Source organism: Carcharodon carcharias, chromosome 22 (genome assembly GCF_017639515.1).
Source record: "Carcharodon carcharias isolate sCarCar2 chromosome 22, sCarCar2.pri, whole genome shotgun sequence".
Taxonomy (NCBI): domain Eukaryota; kingdom Metazoa; phylum Chordata; class Chondrichthyes; order Lamniformes; family Lamnidae; genus Carcharodon; species Carcharodon carcharias.
In genome coordinates this window covers 2,407,568-2,432,908 of record NC_054488.1, presented here as the reverse complement: position 1 = coordinate 2,432,908, position 25,341 = coordinate 2,407,568, and the positions used below count along the sequence as shown (strand labels likewise).

The 25,341-nt window shown below is 45.9% G+C and overlaps 1 protein-coding gene across 1 annotated transcript in view; it reads left to right on the top strand.

Moving 5' to 3' along the window:
• The first annotated feature begins 13,446 nt into the window (after nucleotides 1–13,446).
• Nucleotides 13,447–25,341, top strand: part of LOC121293846 (Na(+)/H(+) exchange regulatory cofactor NHE-RF1-like) — a 112,675-nt gene continuing 100,780 nt past the window's right edge. The window contains exon 1 of the mRNA XM_041217243.1: nucleotides 13,447–13,893. Within this exon, the coding sequence (XP_041073177.1) occupies nucleotides 13,459–13,893 (435 nt within the window). The 5' untranslated portion in view covers nucleotides 13,447–13,458. The remainder of the gene's footprint in view (nucleotides 13,894–25,341) is intronic.

Genomic DNA, 25,341 nt, shown 5'->3' with positions numbered 1-25,341 from the left:
TGATAAAGGCAATATGTCACCACCCTGCTAACATGCCCCTCCGCCTTCAGAGATCTATGGACACACAGGCCAAGGTCCCTTTGTTCCTCAGAACTTCCTAGTGTCTTGCCATTCATTGAATATTTCCTTGTCAAATTACTCCTTCCAAAGCGTATCACCTCACGCTTTTCAGGGTTAAATTTCATCTGCCACTTATCTGCCCATTTGACCATCCCGTCTATATCTTCCTTTAGCCCAAGACACTTAATATCACTGTTAATCACCTGGCAATCTTTATGTCATCCGCAAACTTACTAATCCTACCCCCCACATAGTCATCTATGTTTATATAAATGACAAATCATAGGGGACCAGCACAGATCCCTGAGGTACGCCACTGGACACTGGCTTCCAGTCACTAAAGCCTCCTTCTGTCATCACCCTCTGTCTCCTAAGCCAATTTTGAATCCACCTTATCAAATTACCCTGTATCCCATGTGCATTTGCCTTCTTTATAAGTCTCCCATGTGCTGAAATCCATATAAACTACATCAACTGCACTACCCTCATCTACACACCTGGTCACCTCCTCAAAAGATTCAATCAAATTTGTTAGGCATGACCTCCCTCTGACAAAGCCATGCTGACTATCCTTGATCAAATCTTGCTTCTCTAAGTGGAGATAGATTCTCTCCTTCAGAATTTTCTCCAATAGTTTCCCTATCACTGACGTGAGACTCACTGGCCTGTAGTTCCCTGGCTTCTCTCTACAACCCTTCTTGAACAACGGAACCGCATTAGCTGTTCTCCAGTCCTCTGACACCTTCCCCAGGGCCAGAGAGGAATTAAAAATTTGGATCCGAACCCCTGCAATCTCCTCCCTTGCCTCCCTCAGCAGTCTGGGACACAAATCATCTGGACCTGGAGATTTGTCCACTTTTAAGCCTGCCAGCACCTCCAATACCTTGTAACTTCCTATAGCAATTTGCTCAAGAACCTCAGTCTCTCTCCCCAAGTTCCATACCTTCATCCTCATTCTGTTGGGTGAAGATGGATGTGAAGTATTCATTCAACACTCTAGCGATGTCCTCTGGCTCCACCCATAGATTGCCCCCTTGGTCCCTAATGGGCCCTACTCTTTCCCTGGTTAGCCTCTTCCCGTTGATATACTTACAGAATATCTTGGGATTTTCCCTACTTTTACCAGCCAAAGCTTTCACATATCCCCTCTTTGCTCTCCTAATTGCTTTCTTAAGCTCCACCCTACACTGTCTGCACTCCACTAATGCCTCTGCTGATTTGCTCCCCTTGTATCTGCTAAAAGCCTCTCTTTTCCTTCTCATCGTATCCTGAATATCTCTGATCATCCGTGGTTCTCTGGGCTTGTTACTCCTTCCTATCACCCTAGAGGGAACATGTTGAGCCTGTACCCTCCCCATTTCCTTTTTGAACACCTACCCCCCCACTGCTCTTCTGTAGATTTCCCCACAAGTAGCTGTTCCCACTTTACCTTGGCCAGACCCTGCCTTATTTTACTAAAATCCACTCTCCCCCAATCCAAAACTTTTTTTGCAACTTGTCTATTTCTTTGTCCATAACAAACTTAAACTGTACCATGTTGTGGTCACTATCACTAAAATGCTCCCCCACCACCACCTCAGCCACCTGTCCGGCTTCATTCCCCAGAATTAGGTCCAGCACTGCGCCCTCCCTTGTTGGACATCCTATGTATTGACCTAAAAAGTTCTCCTGTACACATTTCAAGAAATCCACTCCATTCAAGCCCTTAACAGTACAACTATCCTAATTAATATTGGGAAAGTTGAAATCACCTAATATAATTATCCTATTGTTATTGTTTTTAACACCTCAGCAAATTGTGCACATATTTGCTCCTCAATTTCCCGCTGACTCTCTGGGGGTCTATAATAAACACCAAACAATGTGGCTGTCCTTTGTTTATTCCTAAACCCTACCCACAAACTTTCATTCGATGCCCCCTCCAAGATATCATCTCTATTTACTGCAGTAACTGACTCCTTAACTAATAATGCAATACCTCCTCCTCTTATACTCCCTCCCCTGTCTCGCCAGAAGATTCTGTATCCTGGAATGTTGAGCTGCCAATCCTGCCCCTCCCTCAACCACGTCTCAGTGATGGCTACAATATCACAATTCCACGTGTCAATCCTCACCCTTAACTCATCCGTTTTAGCTGTAATACTCCTGGCATTAAAGTAGAGGCCATCCAGCCTTGCCTTACTCCCTTGAAACTTAATGCAGCTGTACTCCCTCTGACTTGATTGTTTTACTGTATTGTAATGTGTCCCTATTCTGCTAACAGTCTGCCTCCCCCGGCTGAATTAATTTAAACTCCTCCCAACAGCACCAGCAAACCCGCCTGCAAGGATTAGTCCTGCTCTGGTTCAGATGTAGACCGTCCTGTTTGTACAGGTCCCACCTTCCCCACAAACCGTCCCAGTGATCCAGGAATCTAAAACCATCCCTCCTGCACCAACTCTTAAGCCACATATCCATCTGCGCTATTCTCCTATTTCTGAGCTTGCTAGTACATGGCACTGGGAATAATCCAGAGATTACAACCTGAGAGGTCCTGCTTTTTAGTCTACTGCCTAGCTCCCTGAATTCTTGATGCAAGACCTCATCCCTCTTTCTACCTGTGTCATGGTACCAACATGTACCATGACCTCTGCCTTATCACCCTCCCCCTTCAGAATGCCCTGCAGTCATTCAGTGACATCCAGGACCCTGGCACCAGGGAGGCAACACACCATCCTGGAGTCACATAGCCACAATAGTGCCTATCTTTTCCCCTGACTATAGAATCCCCTATTATTACTGCTTTTCCTCCCTTCCTCCCCTCCTGTACAGACAGGCTGCTTATGGTGACAGAAGCTTGGCTCTGTCTGCACTCCCTGGAGGAACCAGCACCCTCATCAGCCTCCAAAATGGAATACTGATTTGCGAGCGGGACCCCAGGGGACTCCTGAACTACCTGCCTGTTTCTCTTGGACTACCTAGTGGTCACCCATTCCCTTCCTTCCTCAAGCCCCTTCAGCTGCGGTGTGACCACCTCTCTAAACGTGCTATCCACGATGCTCTCAGACTCACGGATGCTCCACAGTGTCCCCATCCGCCATTCCAGCTCTGAAACCCAAGCTTCCAGGAGCTGCAGCTGGACACACTTCCTGCACACATGCTGGTCCCGGGCACTGGAAATGTTCCCAGCTTCTCACGTGGGGCACGAGGAGCACACCACGGCTTTGAGCTCTCCTGACATGACTTATCCCTTTAAATTAAACTTTTTAAATCAATTACTCTAGGGCCCTTCTTTCCTGATCCTTGTTACTACAGAAAATACAAACTATAAACCACAAAAAAGACTTTAAACTATAAGCGATAAAAGTAGTAAATACTTACCCGACCTTACCCACTACTTACCCGTCATTTCTCTCCCTTGCAGCCTCTACTGCTGCAGCAGGGCAAGAACACTATCTGAAGGTTTAAAAAGTTGAATAGCAAAGAAAATATGCAAAGAGCATCTCTTCCCCTCTGCACCGAATTCCCACTGTGCACCAAATTGGCAATACCCACACTCACTCTGGCTGTGTCTCACTCAAGATGTGGTCTCTCCTCTGTTCGTGTGCAAGAATTGGGGTTTTCCCAGTTTGTTTAGCTCAATTACTCACTGGACAGTCACTGAGTCGTAATGGGAACCCATGTTGGGCTTAATGTCAGTCAATTTGCTGTGATGTGCATTTTAAAGTACATCTGTTGCTGAAATGCTTATTCATGCCTTTGATATCTTGGCTAACAAACAAACGTATAAATGTACAAATTAGGAGCAGGAGTAGGTCACTTGGCCCCTTGAGCCTGCTCTGCCGTTTATTAAGATCATGGCTGATCTGATTGTGGCCTGAAATCCACTTTCCTTCCTACCATCTGCATCCTTTGACTCCCTTGTCAATCAAGAATCTATCTAATTCAGCCTTAAAAATATTCATTGACTCTACCAAAGACACACACAACCCTATGAGAAAAAAAATTCTCCTCATCTCCATCTTAAATAAGCGACCCCTTATTTTTAAACTATGGCCCCCTAGTTTTAGTCCATCCCACACGGGGAAACATCTTTTCAGTGTCCACCCTGTCAAGTCGCCCTCAGGATCTTATATTTTTCAATAAGATCACCTTATTCTTCTCAACTGCAATGGATAGAGGCCCAACCTGTCCAACCTTTCCTGTTAGGATATACCCCTCATTCCAGGAATCAGTCGAGTGAATCTTCTCTCAACTGCTTCTAACGCAGTTATGTCCTTTCTTAAATAAGGAGACCAAAACTGTACACAAAACTCTGGAAGTATTCTCACATATACCCAATTCATTTCCATTTGCCTTCCTAATCACTTGCTGTGCCTGCATTCTGTGATTCATAGGACACCCAGATCCCTCTGTAACTGTGTTCTGCAATCTCTCTCCAGTTAAATAATATGCTGCGTTTTTATTCTTCCTGCCAAAGTTGACAAGTTCCCAATTTCCCACATTATACTCCATCTGCCAAATTTTTTACCCACTCACTTAACCTCTCTACATCCCTCTGCAAACTCCTTATGTCCTAGTCACAACTTACTTTCCTACCTATCTTTGTGTCATCTGCAAACCTAGAAACCATGCATTCAATCACGTCATCCACATTATCAATATAGAGGCCCCAGTGATGACCTTTGTGGCATTCTACTCTTGCTTCAGCTGCTGTGCCCCAATCTTTTGAATTCCCTCCCCACACCTCTCTGCCTCTCTGCCTCACTTTCCTCCTCTAGAACACCTCTTAAAACCTCCCATGTGGGAGGGACTAGAACTAGGGGCCACAGTTTAAAAATAAGAGGTCTCTCTCTTTCACCAAGCTTTTGATCACCTGACCAAATGGCCAGAATATTACTGATTGGGCAGAGGGAGGAAATGTGTATTACTGACACGCACTGGTGGCTGGTGGGACCTCCCCCTGAATTTTAGGGGCGGGAGCCGATGGATGGAGTTTCCGTCCTATTTATGATCACTGCCTGTCTCTGAGAGCTGCCGGCCAAATCAGAAGGTTCAACAGCACCACCAGGAGTGGGGGGGGGGGCGCCATTACTGAAGCAGGTAGGGACCCTGCAGCCTATATGTAATAGGCAAAAAAATTACCTTTAAAAAAATTAAGGGTCAAGTTCTGGTTGGAAATCCCTGCACAGAAATTGCTGGGATCACAGGCGCTGCGTTCTCTCCCTGCAGCCCTCTCTGTGCATAAAAAATATATGCCTCCTACCCTGGGCTGTTGCGGGCAGGTGGTCTCCTTTCAAGTTGTGGTCTCCTCATAAGGCAGGAGGGACATCAACCTGACCTCAGCAAAATGCCAATGACGCAGTAAAATGGCTTTTAATAAAACCTCTAAATATGCAAGTTGGCCGCCCGATTCTGCTCCCGCCATCAGTAAAATTCTCCTTAAGTGTATCTATACTATTCTGTCCAACCACTCCCTGTGGTAGCGAGTTCCTCATTCTCACCACTCTCTGGGTAAAGAAGTTTATTCTGAATTTCCGATTGGATTTCTTGGTAACTATCTTATATTGATGGCCACTAGTTCTGCTCTTCCCCACAAGAGGAAACATTCTCTCCCAATCCACTCTATCAAAATCTTTCATCATTTTAAAGATCTCTATCAGGTCGTCCCTTGTCTCCCTCCTAAGGGTGGCTGGTAAATTTTTTTGCATATTTTATTATGTGGCTCAGCGTCATACTTTGTTTTATCATGCTCCTGTGAAGCATCTTGGGATGTTTCATTAAATTACAGGTGCTATATCAATATATGTTGTTGTTGTTGCTGTTGTAAACTTTTGTGTGGCACCTGATCAAATGTCTTTTGGAAATCCAAATACACTACATCTACTGGTTCCCCTTTATCCACTCTGCTTGTTACATACTCAAAAAACGCCAGTAAATTTGTCAAACATGATTTCCCTTTCATAAAACTGTGTTGACTCAGTTTGATTAAATTATAATTCTCTAAATGTCTGGTTATATCCTTAATGATGGACTCAAGCCATTCAACCTAACCAGTTCTCGTGTTTGGTCTACACTCCTCCCCATTCTTTCTCACCTGAACCTACCATTGTAACCCTCTATTCCCTTCTCCCTCATTGGTGTGCCTGGTTTCTCCTTAAGTGTATCTATACTATTCTCTCCAACCACTCCCTGTGGTAGCGAGTTCCTCATTCTCACCACTCTCTGGGTAAAGAAGTTTATTCTGAATTTCCGATTGGATTTCTTGGTGACTATCTTATATTGATGGCCTCTAGTTCTGCTCTTCCCCACAAGAGGAAACATTCTCTCCCAATCCACTCTATCAAAACCTTTCATCATTTTAAAGATCTCTATCAGGTCGCCCCTCTGCCTTTTTTCACAAGAAGAGATCCAGTTAATCAATCCTTTCCAGATATGTATATCCACACATTTCTGGCATCATCCTTGTAAATCTTCCCTGCACCCTCTCCAGTGCCTCTATATCCTTTTAATAATGTGACAGCCAGAACTATGTGCAATACTGCACGTGTCAACTAACCAATGTTCAATACAGGTTTAGCATACCTTGCGCAATTTTCAATTTTATCCCACTAGAAATAAAGCTTGCTTTTGTTTTGCTATTTATTTAATGCCTCACTAACCTGTAGTGTAATTTTTAGTTATTGGTGTATTTATACGCTGAGATCCCTTTGTTCCTCCACCTCACTGAGACTTGCACCTTCCAAGTAAAATAACTGACCTCCCAAAATACACTACCTCCCATTTACCTGCTTTGAACTTCATTTACTAGTTTTTTGCTCAGTGTCCTTCTGTAATTTGTTGCATCTTTCTCAGTAATGAATATTCCTCCCATCAATTTGGTGTCATCTGCAAATGTGGAAATTGTGTTTTTGATTCCAAAGTTCAAACGGTTAATGTAAATTATGAACAGCAGTGGTCCCAGCGCTGATCTTTGTAGAACGCCACTTCCTACCTTCTACCCCTCTGAATAACTAGCCTTTACTCCCACTCTCTGCTTTCTATCTTGAAACCAGCTAGCAATCCATTCTGCCACTTGTCCCCTGACCCCACATTCTCTGACCTTATTGGTCTATGATCAACTTATTAAAGACCTTTTGAAAATCCAAATAAATAATATCTACTGCATTTCCATTGTCTACTCTCTTTGTTACCTCCTCAAAAAATTCAATAAGGTTGGTTAAGCAAGAATTTCCCTTTTGAAATCCATGCTGACTATTTATTAAATATCTCATTCCTAGATTTTCTTCTGTTCTTTCCAGAATCTAGGGAATTTCTTGGGCGCATAATAGGAAATCATGATTTAGAAAGTCTGATGCTGATGGGGAAGATTAATGGTAAAAGCGATCGAGGGAGACAAAGAATGATCTTCTTAAAGAGTCTCACAAACTGGATGGATGTACCATCAATGAAGATGGTGCACACCTCCAAAGTAAGATTAACATGGAGGTTCATAGTCACCAACACCCAGCATGACCAACTCTTATGAAGTCTCCAGTGCAAGTGGCAAGAAACAGTAAGAGCAGCTGGGATATAGACAGTGCAGAGCGAGGAGGCGAGAGTGGCGTCTGAGAGTGGCAGGGATACAGACAAAGCAGAGAGAAAAGGTGAGAGCCTGAGGCTGTAACCAGTTTCCAGTCAGAGCCTGGGTTTTGAAAGAAAAATTGAGGTATGACATCACAAGGAAGCAGGTAGGTGATTGGCTAGTGAGTATTTCCTACCTAAACTAGGGAATAAACTGGTGAGTCTGATCCTTTTTTCAAAGTAAGACTACTGGTAAGGTGTATTAAGTATTAATAGGTGTTATAAGTATTAATAAGCTTTATTAGTATTGGTAAAGTTTATTACTAGTAAGCTTTATAAGTATCGAAAAAGATTTATTCACAGTAGTAAGATTGATTAGATGTAGCAAGTTTATTAACTAACAGAGAAATGGTTCTGATGAAGAGTCATACAGACTCGAAACCTTAACTGTATTCCTCTCTGCAGATGCTGTCAGACCTGCTGAGTTTTTCCAGCTATTTTTGTTTTTGTTAGAGAAATGGCAGGATTGCTCCAACCTCAAGAGTGCACATGCTGTGCTATGTGGGAGCTCCAGGATGCTCCCCATGTCACGGATAACCATTTGTGCAGGAAGTGTCATCAGTTGCAGCAGCTTGAGCTCTGGGTTTCCGAACTTGAGCAGCAGCTGGTGTCACTGTGGCGCATCTGTGAAATTGAGAGCTTAGTGGATAATATGTTTGTGGATACAGTCACCCCACAGCTTAAGCGTTGCAAAGACAGAGGGGATATGTGACCACCATTCAGCCAAAAACAAACAGGCAGGTAGTGCAGGAATGCCTGAGTGCATCTCACTCTCCAATCGGTATTCAGCTCTGAATACTGATGAGAGTGATGGTGCATTTGGGGAGTGCAGCCAGAACCAAGTCCATGGCACTACAGGTGGTTCAGCTGTACAGGTGGGTACAAGGAAGACTGGAAGAGCAATAGCGATTGGTGATTCGATAGGGGAATAGGCAGGCGTTTCTGGGGCCATAGATGTTAACCCGGGATGGTATGTTCCCTGATGTCAGGGTCAAGAATGTCACTGAACAGCTGCAGAGTACCTTGAGAGAGGAGGGTAAACAGCCAGCAGTCATGGTCCACATCAGTATCAATGACATAGGTAGAAAGAGGGATGTGGTCCTGCAGACATAAATTAGGGAGCTAGGTAGGAATTAGCAGGCACGAGCTCAAAAGTAGTAATCTCTGGATTACTCCCAGTGCCATGAGCAAGTGAGTATAGAAATAGGAGGATAAAGCAGATGAATGCATGGCTGGAAAGATGGTGCAGGAGAGAGGGCTTTAGGTTCTTGGGATATTGGGACCAGCTCATGGGGAAATAGGACCTGTACAGGCTGGACAGGTTGCACCTAAATAGAGCTGGGACTGAGTTCCTTATGGGACATTTTGCAAGTGCTATTGGGGAGGGATTTAACTAACTTTGCAGGGTGTTGGAACCAGGAGATAATATCAGAAAGGAACACCAAGGTGTACACAATACTGGGAGAGAGAGATAGCACTAGAATGGGAATAGTAAGTTAGCAGGTGGGATCAGAATAAGTGAAAAAGTAATAAAATCTAAATCCGGGTTACAGTGCATATATGTGAATGCACAGAGTGGGGGAAATAAGAGATACAGGGGCAGATTGCCATGTGGAAATATGATGTGACTATAACAGAGACCTGACTCAAAGATGGGCAGGACTAGGTATTAAATATTCCTGGATACAAGGTGTTCAGGAAAGGAAGGAAAGGGGGAGGGGTGGCAGTATTGATTAAGGAAAACAGTGCAGTGCTGGAGAAAGAGTATGTCCCAGGGGGTCAAGGACAGAATCTAACAGTGCAAGGCTGGAGAAAGAGGATATCCCAGGGGGTCAAGGACAGAATCTATTTGGCTAGAGCGAAGGAACAAAAAAGGGTGTAATTACATTGCTCGGTATTGTCAACAGGCCACGAACTAGTGGGAAGGATGCATGGAAACAAATCTTCAAGGAAATTACAGAGAACTGCAAAAATTATAGAGTAGTTATAGTGCGGGACTTTAACTATCCAAATATAGACTGGGATAGTGGTAGTGTAAAGGGCAGAGAGGGGCAAGAGTTCCTACAGTGTGTTCAGGAGAATTTTCTAGAGCAGTATGTTTCCAGTCCAATGAGAAAGGAGGTACTGCTGGACCTCATTCTTGGAAGTGAGGTGGGCCAAGTAGCAGTAGGAGAAGATTTAGAGGACAGTTGTTACTGTATCATAAGGTTGAGGCTGACTATGGGAAAATGCAAAGAACAATCCCGAGTAATAATAATTAACTGGGGGAAAGCTGACTTCAGTGGGGTAGGAATGGATCTGGGCCGAATAAATTGGAGCCACAGGTTGGCAGGAAAAACAGTAGCTGAACAAATAATTCAAAGAAGTAGTAGTTCAGGTACATTCAAAGTATATTCCCTTGAAAGGTAAAGATAGGGCGAATAAATCCAGAGCTCCCTGGATAATAAAAGGGAAAGAAATTAAGATAAAGAAGAGAAAGTGTGCTTATGACAGGTGTCAGGTATCAACTACAATTGAGAACAAAGCTGAAAACAGAAGGTTCAGAGGGGAGGTGACAAAAAAAAATAAGAGAAGCAAAAGGAGAATGAAAAGAGACTGGTAGCCAACATAAAAGGGGATTCCAAAGTCTTCTATAGGCATATAAGTAGTAAAAGGATGGCAAAAGGAGGTGTAGGGCCTAACATTAGGGACCAGGGATTTACACATGGAGGTAGGGGGCATAGCTGAGGTATTAAATGAATACTGTGCATCTGTTTTTATCAAGGAAGAAGATGCTATTCAGGCCATGGTGACAGAGGAGGTAATTCAGGCACTAGAAGGGTTTAAAATTGATAAGGAGGGGGCATTGGATAGGTTATCTGGAAAGTTGACAAAGCACCATGACCAGATGAAATGCATCCAAGGATACGGAGGGAAGCGAGAGTGGAAATTGCAGAGACGCTGGCCATAATTTTTCAGTCTTCCTTAGACTCAGGGGAGCTGTCAGAGGGCTGGAGAATTGCTGTTGGTGTGGTGCACATGGACTTCCAAAAGGCATTTGATGCAGTGCCACACAACAAACTTGTGAGCAAAGTTACAGCCCATGGAATAAAAGGGACAGCAGCAACATGGATATGTAATTGGCTGAGTGACATGAAGCAGAGAATAGTGGTTAATGGATGTTTTTCAGGCTGGAGGAAGGTTTGTAATGGAGTTCCCCAGGGGTCAGTATTTGGCCCCTTGCTCTTCCTGATATATATTAATGACCTAGACTTTGGTGTACAGGGCACAATTTCAAAATTTGTGGATGATAAAAAACTTGGAGGCATTGTGAACTGTGAGGAGGATAGTGTAGAACTTGAAAGGGACTTAGGCAAGTTGGTGGAATGGGCAGACAGATAACAGATGAAGTTCATTGCAGAGAAACTTGAGGTAATTCATTCTGAGGAAGAACATAGACAATATAAAATAAAGGGTACTATTCTAAAAGGGATGCAGGAGTAGAGGGACCTGAGTATATACGGACATAAGTCATTGAAGACGGCAGGACAGGCTGAGAGCGTGGTTAATAAAGCATACAGTGGCCTAGGCTTTATTAATAGGGGCATAGACTACAAGAGCAAGGATGTTATGTTGAACTTGTATAGGGCACTAGTTCAGCCTCAGCCAGAGTATTGCATCCAGTTCAGGCAGGAAGGAAGGCATTGGAGAAAGTGCAGTAAAGATTCACAAGAATGATTCCAGGGATTTGGAACCTCAGTTATGAAGGTAGATCAGAGAAGTTGGGACTGTTTTCCTTGGAGAAGAGAAGGTTGAGAGGAGATTTGATAGAGGCATTCAAAATCATGAGGGGTCTAGACAGAGTAGACGGATAAATTGTGCCCACTTGTTAAAGGATCGAGGAGAGGGCACAGATTTAAGGTAATTGGCAAAAGAAGCAAAAGCAATATGAGAAAAAAACATTTCAGGCAGCAAGTGGTTAAGGTCTGGAATTCGCTGCCTGAGAGTGTGGTGGAGGCAGGTTCAGTCAAGGCATTCAAAAGTGAATTAGACTGTTAACTGAAAAGGAAGAATGTGCAGAGTTACAGGGAGAAGGCAGGGGAATGACACTAGATGAACTGGTCATTCAGAGGGCCAGTGCAGACATGATGGACCAAATGTGCTGTAACAATTCTGCTATTCTGTGAAAATAATGGACGCTTCAATTGTGGGACTGGGTGGAGGTTGCTGGTGACTATAAGAGTGGGTGGGGAGGGGTTTGAAAGTAACTAAATGTTATGATTTATCTTGTAGAGTCTGCTGGCTGACTCACAGACTTGCATTCCTGCTCAAATCACTCAACTGATACTCATTCCCTGGCTCAGCCTCCCATAGACTGTCGTAGAAATACGGGACAAAAAGTCAAAGTAAAGCACAAAACCTTAAACTATGTGACAGTTGGTCACCCTGCCAACACCCTCTTAGGGCCTGGTACCTGAAGAGAGGGGAAATTTTGGAAGATTACAGCCAATGCATCCACTATCTCTGCAGCCATTTCTTCTAAGACCCTAGGATGAAGGCCATCAGGTCCAGGGGGCTTGTCAGCCTTTAGTCCTATTAGTTTTCCTAGTACTTTTCTCCAATGATAGTGACTGTTTTAGGTCCCTCCCTCTCCGTTGCCCTCTGTTTTTCTAGAGGAAGTACATTTCCACAAATGGGTCCGGATACGTCAAAGGTGTTTGAAATTATTTTAAGTAAAAGGTCAAAAATCATAACTTTCCCGAAACCATCTCAAGTCTTGGAAATAAATCTTGTAAATTCTGCAAAGTACATTTTCTAACCAGCAGGAGGCAGCATCTGCAGCATGAAAGGGGAGATAAAATATCTGACTATATATAAATATATATATTGACTAAGTTTTGTTCTTGCCTGTATTTTTGCAGCATTGTTTTATAATTGTGTATACAGTATGAATTGGAGAGTTCACTACTGAGCCATGATCACCTTTTTCTAAACTTTCCCCCAACTTGCGGAGTTCACTCTGCAGCCTCACTCAGACCTGTCAATCAACAGGTTGCCGAGCGACCATGGCTGGGCTTGGACAATATTCTTAAAGTTTGCAATGCAATCTCTTTTTGCAAATTTAAACCTCGGCTTTTTGCAAAGTATATGTAACGTGGAATTTATCCCCTCTCTGCATCGTTTTGTCTGCGCTGAATGAATTGACGAACATAAAAAAATCTCTGACTTTCCACATGTCAGAGAAGAAGCAAATCCTGAGGGCAACGTGGAATAAATATTAATGAAGAGGCGGGGCCAGCCAGGGCGACAGCGCCTATTGGCTGGGGTGGGGGGGGGCGCGCTGAGCGGTACTGTCGGTGATTGGAGGGTTGAGCTGTCAGTCAAGGAGGGGGGCGGGGCGGAGGCTGCCTGGGCTGCGCGGATACTTTGTTGCAGTTTGTCAAGTCCCGGCCCCGAGACAAAGTATCCCGGAGACTCGATACAGAGTATCCCCGGCCTCCGGCTCCGATACAGAGTATCCCCGGCTCCCGGCTCCGGGCACCGATACAGAGTATCCCCGGCTCCCGGCTCCGATACAGAGTATCCCCGGCTCCCGGCTCCGGGCACCGATACAGAGTATCCCCGGCCCCCGGCTCCGGGCACCGATACAGAGTATCCCCGGCTCCGGGCACCGATACAGCGTATCCCCGGCCCCCGGCTCCGATACCGAGTATCCCCGGCCCCCGGCTCCGATACCGAGTATCCCCGAGTGAGTGAGGGGCAATCCCGGGTGCGCGGGGGGGTGGTGGTGGTGGGTGGGGGGGGCGCGGACACACCATGACCAAGGAGCAGCTCCGGCCCCGGCTCTGTGTCATCGAGAAAGGCCCGACTGGATACGGCTTCCACCTGCACGGGGAGAAGGGGAAGACCGGCCAGTTCATCCGCCTGGTGGAAGCGGCCTCTCCGGCTGAGAGAGCGGGGCTGCGGCCCGGGGATAAAGTGGTTCAGGTGAACGGGGACAATGTGGAGCAGGACAGTCACCAGCAAGTGGTGCAGAAGATCAAGGCGGTTGCCGAGCAGACCCGGCTGCTGGTGGTGGACAGGGAGACGGACGAGCTGCTGAGTGCCCGGGGGCTGGTGTGTAAGGAGGAATACATCGCCGGCATCCCCGACACGGAGCAGGGCGAGGAGCAGCAGGAGGAACCCGAGGAGAAAACCCCTGCAGCCGAGACCAAAGCGGCCGATACTGTGTCTCAGAGCAGCAGCGAGAAGGTGAGGAGGAGGGAGCTGGGCTGGGCTGGCCCGAGGGGGCACTGCCCGGGGGTGTGGGCACTGCCCGGGGGTGTGGGCACTGCCCGGGGGTGTGATGGGTGTCTGGGCACTGCCCAGGGGTGTGGGGGTGATGTGGGCACTGCCCAGGGGTGTGAGGGAGGTGTGGGCACTGCCTGGGGCTGAGGAGTGGGGGGCTGTGGGCACCGACTGGGGGTGTGGGGGTGGTGTGGGCACTGCCCGGGGGTGTGGGGTGGTGTAGGCACTGCCCCAGGGTGTGGGCACTGCCCAGGGGTGTGGGGGTGGTGTGGGCACTGCCCGGGGGTGTGGGCACTGCCCGGGGGTGTGGGGGTGGTGTGGGCACTGCCTGGGGGTGTGGGTACTGCCTGGGGGTCTGGGGGTGGTGTGGGCACTGCCTGGGGGTGTGGGCACTGCCTGGGGGTGTGGGCACTGCCCGGGGGTGTGGGCACTGCCCGGGGTGTGGGGGTGGTGTGGGCACTGCCCGGGGGTGTGGGCACTGCCCGGGGGTGTGGGTACTGCCTGGGGGTCTGGGGGTGGTGTGGGCACTGCCTGGGGGTGTGGGCACTGCCTGGGGGTCTAGGGGTGGTGTGGGCACTGCCCAGGGGTGTGGGGGTGGTGTGGGCACTGCCCGGGGGTGTGGGCACTGCCTGGGGGTCTGGGGGTGGTGTGGGCACTGCCCGGGGGTGTGGGGGTGGTGGGCACTCTCCAGGGGTGTGGGCACTGCCTGGGGGTCTGGGGGTGGTGTGGGCACTGCCTGGGGGTCTGGGGGTGGTGTGGGCACTGCCCGGGGGTGTGGGGATGGTGGGCACTCTCCAGGGGTGTGGGGTGGTGTAGGCACTGCCCAGGGGTGTGGGGGTGATGTGGGCACTGCCCAGGGGTGTGGGGGTGATGTGGGCACTGCCCAGGGGTGTGGGGGTGATGTGGGCACTGCCCAGGGGTGTGGGGTGGTGTAGGCACTGCCCCAGGGTGTGGGCACTGCCCAGGGGTGTGGGGGTGTGTGGGCACAATGATCTTTCTTTCGTACTTGCGGACACTCACACGATTGGTCAGTAGCCCATGTATTTATTATACAGAGTATGTATTGGATGCTCACAGCTCAGGCATTTCTCCAGTCATTGAGGATAGCATGTGTACAGCAAGTGCTAAAGCCATCGATTGGATGAATCGGAGTGTGGTGCAGGCTTACAGTAATGGGATCCCAAATCTGATCAGCCCCACTAAAGCTGCTGTTACACTGAAAGAGTATCAGTCGGTGATCTCCACAGGACTTTGTTAGTTGATGATTGTGTGAAGCTCCATGTCTTGCAGTATTTTCTTGTCTAAGTTTGGAGGGAAAAGTTTTGCATTTTTGGCACGAGTCACTTGAAAGTGGTTACTTAAAGTTTACGGATCCACCTCTGGAGCCATGAGCACAATAAACAAGCTGCTGCTCCAGTGCAGTACAGAGGGAGTGCTGCACTGGCAGAACTGCTGTCTTCTGAATGCAATGTAAAACTGAGGTTACGCCTATCCTCTTGGGTGGATGTGGAACATTCCACAGCATTATTTAAAGAATAAGGGAATTCTCCCTGGTGTCCTGACCAATATTTATCCCTCAACCAGCACCACTAAAACAGATTATCTGCTTGTTACCATGTTCTGGTTTGTGGATCTAATTGGATGCTAAGTGGCTCTTACATTTCAACAGTAAGAGATATCTGGGCATTGCCAGCACAGTTACCATGTTGGATTCACAGCATAAACTGTATTTACTTTTCACTCATTGTTCACAGGTTTGATTCCTATTGGGAAATGGGGAAAGTATCACATTGATGTAGTGAGTTAGGAGTGAGACCCCATTATCGGGTAGAACAGAGAAAACTTCTTTCTTTTACTGCCTCCACCTGGAGAGCCAGTGCAGTTCGTCAAATTGACTGTGACTGGCAGTAGTGGAGATGTCTTCACCCCTCGCCCAGCGGAGATCCAAAGCCTGGCTGGGGAGCAGGAGATTTCCTGCTAGAACTGATGAAGACAGTGAACAATTTTTAAAAATTTCCTTCAGAAGACATATGGGGATATTTTCCTTTATTAACTGAGGCCCAGGTGTGCAGAGTGGGAGGTTCTGCTAGAATGGTGTAAAACACTCGTTAGACCACAGAGCATCGAATACAGTTCTGGTCACCACATGACAGGAAGGATGTGACCTCACTAGAGAGGGTGCAGAGGAAATTTATGAGGATGTTGCTAAGGCTGGAGAAATTTAGCAATGAGGAAAGATTGGAGAGGCTAGGGTTGTATTCTTTGGGATAGAATAGGCTGAGGGGATGTATAAAATTATGAGGGGCCTGGGTACAGGTTTCCTTAACAGAGGGGTCAGTAAACAGGGGCATCAATTTGAAGTAATTGGTGGAAGGATTTGAGGAGTGATTTTTGACCCAGAGGGTGGTGATAACCTGGAACTCACTGCTTACCATTACATTTAAAAAGTAGCTGAATATGCCCTTGAGGTTCTGTAACCTACAGGGTGATGGCCCAAGAACTGGAAAGTGGGATTAGACTGGGTAACTTCTTTCAACTGGTATAGACATGGTGGTCTGAGTGACGTCCTGTGGTGTAAATTTTCTATGTTTCTCCCCCGCACCCCCCAACCTCGGGTGCTGAGGCTCCTCAGACTGACAGGTGAGCGATATGAGTTCAATCTGGTCACTTTTGCTTCTGAAAGAAGGAGCTCAGTTAATGTTTCAAATGAATCACTTGGGGAAATGCTGGATTGACATTCAAACTTGCATAGAAAATTCATGAGTTTGTGTTCTCGTAAATGGCTCACTTCATTCACTTGTCGGACTTGAATATGGAATACCCCTGTACGAGGCCTCAGCGTTTCTCCTGCGTTGAGGTTAAGTATCAACTTTGATGCTGAGCTTGAAGGGCGGACCATTCTTTTTCTGAAATTTGTAACTCATTACTGTCACAATTATGTCCTCCAAGCATTAATATCAATACGTTATAGATGGAAACCAAAAGCCACCACACTTGAGTTACTGCTCCACTATTATTAATTCCACCTAAATTACTTTCACCTCAAATGACAGACTGACAGACCGGTCCCTGTAGCCCAGTGTTATACAGTAACAGGCCTATCCCTGTAGCCCAGTGTTATACAGTGACAGGCCTGTCCCTGTAGCCCAGTGTTATACAGTGACAGACCTGTCCCCACCAGTACTGTACCCCAGTGTTATACAGTGACAGACCTGTCCCCACCAGTACTGTACCCCAGTGTTATACAGTGACAGACCTGTCCCCACCAGTACTGTACCCCAGTGTTATACAGTGACAGACCTGTCCCCACCAGTACTGTACCGCAGTGTTATACACTGACAGACCTGTCCCCACCAGTACTGTACCTCAGTGTTATACAGTGACAGACCTGTCTCCACCAGTACTGAACCCCAGTGTTATACAGTGACAGACCTGCCCCCACCAGTACTGTACCCCAGTGTTATACAGTGACAGACCTGTCCACACCAGTACTGTACCCCAGTGTTATACAGTGACAGACCTGTCTCCACCAGTACTGTACCCCAGTGTTATACAGTGACAGACCTGTCTCCACCAGTACTGTACCCCAGTGTTATACAGTGACAGACCCATTCCCACCAGTACTGTACCCCAGTGTTATACAGTGACAGACCTGTCCCCACCAGTACTGTACCCCAGTGTTATACAGTGCCTGACCTGTCTCCACCAGTACTGTACCCCAGTGTTATACAGTGACAGACCTGTCCCCACCAGTACTGTACCCCAGTGTTATACAGTGACAGACCCATTCCCACCAGTACTGTACCCCAGTGTTATACAGTGACAGACCTGTCCCCACCAGTACTGTACCCCAGTGTTATACAGTGACAGACCTGTCCCCACCAGTACTGTACCCCAGTGTTATACAGTGACAGACCTGTCCCCACCAGTACTGTACCCCAGTGTTATACAGTGACAGACCTGTCTACACCAGTACTGTACCCCAGTGTTATACAGTGACAGACCTGTCCCCACCAGTACTGTACCCCAGTGTTATACAGTGACAGACCTGTCCCCACCAGTACTGAACCCCAGTGTTATACAGTGACAGACCTGTCCCGACTAGTACTGTACCCCAGTGTTATACAGTGACAGACCTGTCCCGACTAGTACTGTACCCCAGTGTTATACAGTGACAGACCTGTCCCGACTAGTACTGTACCCCAGTGTTATACAGTGACAGACCTGTCCCGACTAGTACTGAACCCCAGTGTTATACAGTGACAGACCTGTCCCGACTAGTACTGTACCCCAGTGTTATACAGTGACAGACCTGTATATCTTGTGTTGATCAAAATGCTCTCCAACCATAGCCCAATTTTAGGAGGAGAAAGTCTAGAAATGAATCTTTCTGACTATGAGGAAACTTGGAAGAGTCAGGTGCCCAGTGGACAGACTGCACAATGGCCATATTATGGTTTTCATGGACTTATTTTTTTGGAGCTTTTACTTTTGTGGAACCTTTTGTTGAATTGTTGCACTATTTTTCACAGCGAGTTCCTAGAAGTACTGTCTCTCAATCAGGAAAGTTTAATGGCGTGTCAGCTTACCATTAACTCCCAAATGGCATCAGTGAACTATGATCTGTGTTTTGCTGTCGGGATCCTCAATGTTCGCTAGACCAGCTGCAGTGTGACCTTGGTTGAGATATCTCTGGGAGGTTGTGCTTCCAACGTTGTGACCCTTCTTGGTGCCTGGTTAGGCAGGAACCCACAACCGTTTGTGTCAATTATTGTTGGTGCTAATGGGAGACTAGTGGTGATGGATTCTGCAGTTACACAGTAGTTTGACACATTATGTAAATGCCATTCTGGAGTGAAGCCAGTCAGATTGAATTCTGGCCAGCAGTCTGATACAATTGTAAGCTTTTTACAAATGCTTGGTCTCTTGTTCATAGCAAAAAGGCAATCCATTTCCAATGAATTGAAGTTTGCATTTTTATTCGATACAGTCTCTGGTTAGTGTGTCCAGATTTCACAACTAACCCATTAACTGGTGAATATATACGATGCCAGCCATCTTCTCCATCTCCTTCAAAGGCTGAAAATAACTACCAGAGCTAGTTGCAGGCTAAACCAATGAATCCGATTTATCTCTAGCTGAAATAATATACTGAAGCAGAAAGACCCTAAAACAGCTCCATAATTTAAATATGGGTGATGTAATAAATAACAGATGGAAAGAAAGCCCTCCAATTGGTGGTCGTTACTGCCTCCAACAGTGAGGAACTCTTCAGTTCTATGTTTGAGGCATTCCTGAATTGGGGAATGTGTGAGCCCTGCTAATCAGATCCACAAATGCAGACTGGTTCAGACCTCTTCACATGGAGCTCTGCTCTGCCTGATGTACTTTGGCTGTGGGGATGAAACAGGCCTCAGTAAACCAATATCCCTTCATTGGGGAGATGTAATAAATAGACAATTTGCTTAATGCCTGCCTCATCCCAGCCCCTTTATAGAGTGTCATCACTCTATCAATTTGCATGGATTAACATCCAGCATTTCTGCCACCAAAGTAACTAGAACTTAGTTTTTCCTTTAAACTGCCTGGTGTATTCATTAGTGTGCAAAGACACTGTCCGTTTTAACTCTAGAAATTCATTTAAGTGAAATCAAATAAAGGCTCGGAATGCAGGTTTGACTTCCATGGGTGGTAGTTGCCCAGATAATGTTTTGGTAAGTGGAATGATACTGCTTCCTTTAGCTGCAGCATAATTATAACCAGTCTGAAGCAAACCTTTCTGCTGAATTAACTGTTAGATTATTGAGGGTTTTGGTAATGTTGGGGTTGTGCTGGATAGAGAGCTGGGTCTGGTAGTGTGGAATAATTGAGACCCATTGGCTTTTTGTAGCTATCCCTTTAAAATCCATTTACTGTACATGAGCTGTTTAAAAATTGCCTGAGTTCTTATTACTATTAACAATATTGACACAAGTTTCACAGTGTGTTGATTATAGGCTATAATTCAAAATTAAACAATGCTGTGCATGGTTCTGTTCGTACATGACTGGCCCCTTTTAGATGTGTGTGTTGGAATGTTGGAAATCTAGGAAGTTCCTGTAACATTCAGAGCACAGAGTTTGAAATTCCTGAACACCAATGTTTAGTTTGATCAGAAAAGAAACAGAACGAATGTGTTTCTTTGGGTTGTGATCTTTTTATTATTTTGTCCACTCCGTGATTAGAATGATGTCAGTGGTGACTGTCCAATTAGATTATATGCCTGTCCTGCACGGGCTTGTTCACTTATAGTTGAATAAATTCATTTGATTTGTTTTAACCATAAAATGTTGTGCCTTTGAAGACTGGAGAGAGGCTTGATGGAAAGTTAGGGTAAGTCCAGCAAGTGCAAGTAATTATCAGACAGGGTTTGCTGTTTGTCTCATGGACAGCCTTACTGAGAGCTTCTTGATAGACACACTTGGGGCAGGGTAAGGAGGTTAGCTAGGACCTGCAAACTGAACAGACAAGTAATGATGCTGTTCACTTCCTGGCGTGTCAGTGTGGTTTTTAAGTGATGCTCCACAGGCTGCTATTGGTGTGGCACCTGCACTAATGACACCTAAGGTTATAATGGCAACGTGATAACGTTATCGGTGGTGGGCCCTCAGTACTGGCTGAGAGTGTCTGTCTGGATTTTGTGCTCGAGACTAGGAAAGTCTGAACTAAGTTCTAGATGCTGGTGTGGATCCCTCCGCACCATCCAGGCACCATTCACATGGCCAACATGATCAACCCAACCCCTGGATTTCCTGTGTCAGCTTCTTCTACATCAAGTAAAAGAAAATGTATCCTGACAGTAAAGTCAGAGCCGGCAGTTATTTTAGATTTACCCCATTCTGCATAGTGAACTTGTGAATAGCCTGGATTCCTTAGAGCACAGCAAATGACTTGGTTTTCCTTCTGTCACTGAGCATTTGGTGCATATTTTACAGACTGCAGGCTGTGTGTATTTTTTGCCAATGTGTGATTGTGAAAGGGAGGCAGATGCATGATTCTGACTGCAGTGGAACCTGACTGAAAGGAATGTGGAGGCATGCTCGGTTTGTTAATTTTGTTATCCCTTCCAATAGAGAGCAGTGCTTCAATAAAATGGGGAGAGCACCTTGGGTTTCCTTTTGAGGACCTATATCTGTGGACCCAAGCTATTGAGTTGTGGACCATAGCAGCAGACAGTGAAAGATCCCTGTTTAGATGAGTTCCCCCCACTGGCCTGGTGAACATTAGCTCTCAACCAACACCTAGAACACCTGGTACCTATGACATTATCTGGATGAGTGTGGTTCCAACAACACTCAGGAAGCTTAACACCATCCAGGGCCTGCTTGACTGGAACCCCATTCACCACCTTCAACATTCGCTCCCACCACAGCAACTTACCAAGGCTCCTTCAACAGCACCTTCCAAACCCACAACTGCTACCACCTAGAAGGACAAGGGCAGCAGGTACATGGGAACACCACCACTTACAAGTTCCCCTCCAAGTCACTCATCATCCTGACTTGGAAATATATCGCCGTTCCTTCACTGTCGTTGGGTCAAAATCCTGGAGCTCCCTCCCTAACAGCACTATGGGTGTACCTACACCACAGGGACTGCAGCAGTACAGCAGAAAGGCAACTCAATACCTTTTCGAGGACAGTTGGGGATGGGCAACAAATGTTGTACTTGCCAGCAATGTCCACATCCTATGAATGGATTAAACAAAAATTAACACCCAGCAACAGCAGTGTTTCCTGTATTGCATTTTAAAGAGCTACAGGAATAGAGATTCTTGGGGGTTCACATACACAAAAGCTTTGAAGGACAAGTTGGGAAGCTGTTTTTTAAAAAAGCATTTGGGATCTTTGACTTTATTAATAGATGCTTAGAGTAGAAAAATAAGTAAGTTATGCTAACCCTTTATAATTTACTGTTTTGGCCTTAGCCTGAGATATTGTGTTCAATTCTGAATGCTACACTTTAGAAATAATGTCAAGGCCTTTGAGAGGGTATCGAGGAGATTGACTGGGATGGTATCGTGAGGCTGGGTGGTTTGATTTTGGCCGACACAGATGGGCCAAGTGACTTCTTTCTGAGCCATAAACTTCCTCCGATTCTATGAGGGAATTCAGTTATATGGAAAGATTGGAGAAGCTGGGATATTCTCCTTGAGCAGAGAAATTTAAGGGATGATTTAATAGAGATATTCAAAATCAAGAGGGATTTTGACAGTAAATAAAGAAACTATTTGAGGTGGCAGAAGGGTCAGTAGCCACTTGAAAGGATTTACACTATGGGGAAAGAACAGTGGGTATGGGATTAATCGGAGAGCTCTTTCAAAGCACTAGCAGGGGTACGATGGGCTGAATGGTGTCCTGCGCTGTAAGATTGTACAGTTTGTGTTTTAAGAAAGTGTTGCCAAGTATATGTGAAGAGGAGTTGGCTTTGTATATGAAAGTGTTTTGTCCTGTTTCAGCACTTCACCTCCTGTTGGGGGTGGTGCAATATGCTGAACTATTAAATGAAGCTGGGAGGTTGTTTACCCAGATTGACGCATAACTCAAAGTCCAAGAGTTTGCATGAGGCTATGTTTCAAAAGATCGAACTAAGCAAATTTCAAAGCTTGTTATCTCAGCATTAATACACAGAGAAAATATTGATTTTAAATATATCTTTTGTTTCTTTGCTATGTTAATATTTATACAGAATCCTGTGTTTGGGGGGGGAATGTGTGGGGGCAGTGCATATGGAGGGGGGAAGTACATGTGAGGGGGCATGGGTGGCAAGTGCTTTGCTGCTCAGGTGGTGAGTCTGACTATTTCATGAGGGGGTGGGGGCATTGCTGATACTCCCTGTCCTATTCCTGGCTGTCATCACATACTTGCCCCTCTGACCAGATGTCACTATTGTTAGTTAACTATGATGATCTTGGGTGATCTCCACCCTTTTTAATGTTCTGCCCAAGTTGAGCTCACAGGATAGGACACTGAACCTGGATAAAAGCAAAAAACTGCGGATGCTGGAAATCCAAAACAAAAACAAAAATGCCTGGAAAAACTCAGCAGGTCTGACAGCATCTGCGGAGTGGAACACAGTTAACGTTTCGAGTCCGTATGACTCTTCAGCAGAACTGAGGAAAAATAGAAAAGAGGTGAAATATAAGCTGGTTTAAGGGGTGGGTGGGACAAGTAGAGCTGGATAGAGGGTCAGTGATGGGTGGAGACACGGCACCTTCCCATGCAACTGCAGAAGATGCAACATCTGCCCCTTTACTTCCCCTCTCCTCACCGTCCAAGGGCCCAAACACTCCTTTCAAGTACAGCAGCATTTCACTTACACTTCCCTCAATTTAGTCTACTGCATTTGTTGCTCCCAATGCGGTTTCCTCTACATTGGAGAGACCAAATGCAGACTGGGTGACTCCTTTGTAGAACACCTTCGGTCTGTCTGCAAGCATTACCCAGACCTTCCTGTCACTTGCCACTTCAACACTCCACCCTGCTTTCATACCCACATGTCCATCCTTGGCCTGCTGCAATGTTCCAGTGAAGCTCAACACAAACTGGAGGAACAGCACCTCATCTTCCAATTAGGCACTTTATAACCTTCAGGACTGAATATTGAGTTCAACAACTTTAGATCATGAACTCTCTCCTCCGTCCCCACCCCCTTTCCGATCCTCCTTTTTCCAATAATTTATATATATTTTTCTTTTCCCACCTTTTCCCATTATTTTTAAATGTATTTCCATCCATTGTTTTATCTCTACCTTTTAGCCTATTTCGATCCCTTCCCCCCACCTCACCCCCACTAGGGCTATCTGTACCTTGCTCGTCCTGCTTTCTACCCTTAATGTCACCTATTAGCACATTTCTTAGCTAATATCACCACCGTCAGCACCTCTTTGTCCTTTTGTCTATGACATCTCTGAACCTGGAACTTAGTTTGTGGGTCTTAGGCTCATACTGGGTCCTGTGGTTACTGAATTAACCAGTAAGGGAGCTCCCATTCTTTTCATTAAAGGTGCAATGTTAAATAGGAACCATCAGCAGTCATGGTTTTATATAACTTGCTGCACAACGCATTCTGATTTTCAGCCCCTTAAGGAAAAGTTGCCACATGTTATTGGTGGTTTGATGTGTGAAGTGGTTTGTTACTTGCAGACTCATCTATTCAAACCCTCTCCTGACTGGCCTTCCTCATTCACCCTCTGCAAACTTTAGCTCTTCCAAACCTTTGCTGCCATCTTCTAATTCGTACCTATTACTCCGCTCTGACACTGTCACAATTTTAAAATTTTCATCCTTGTTTTCAAATCCCTCCATGGCCTCAGCCCTGCCTTTCTCTGTAATCCCCTCCAACCTCACAACATCCAATTGTGGCCTCTTGTTCATCCTCCTATCCCAACTAACACATTCCATGTTTTGTATTCTGGAATTCCCTCCCTGCCTCCCTCTCCTTTCATATTGTTCTCAAAATCTACCTCTTTAACTAAGTTTTAAGCCACCATTCCAATATCTCCTCCTTTGGCTTGATGTTGATTTTTGTTTGATAACGCACCTGTGAAACCCCTTGGGATGTTCCAGGTGTTATGTAAATGCAGGTTATTGTTGAGTGTTGGTACAGTGGAAGTGACAAAAATGTGAAATTGAAGTTCTGGTTCCCTTCTGAAGGTGGGGTCTCGTGGTGAACTTACTGTCCGAGCGTCACTAGCTCCTGTATCCACTTGTATTAACCTATATACCATGTGTCAGCAGGGTATTCAATCATGAAGCTCCTCATAGTGGAACCAGATGTTGGTCCAGTCTTCACTCTGGATCTGTGGCAGGTCTGGGGATCCTGGCCTTGTTCATCTGTCTACACCCTTTAGGGGCATAGTTCAGAGCTGTTTCCATACTACAGAGTGGAGATCAGCTCCTGACATCATTACAGCCTTGATTTAAACATGGACAAAAGAGCTGAACCCCAGAGGTGAGGTGAGAGTGACTGCCGTTGACATCAAGGCCGTATTTGACTGAGTGTGGCATCAAGGAGCCCTAGCAAGGTTGGTGTCAATGGGTATCGGGGAAAACTCTCCATTTGTTGGAATCATACCTAGCATAAAGGAAGCTGGTTGTAGTTGTTGGAGGGCAATCATCTCAGTTCTGCAGGAGTTCCTCAGGGTAGTGTCCTAGGCCCAACCATTTTCAGCTGCTTCATCAATGACCTTCCTTCCATCATAAGGTCAGAAGTGGGGATGTTCGCTGATGGTTGCACAATGTTCAGCACCATTCACAACTCCTCAGATACTGAAGCAGTCCATGTCCAAATGCAGCAAGACCTGGACAATATCCAGGCTTGGGTTGATAAGTGACAAGTAACATTCACACCACACAAGTGCCAGGCAATGAC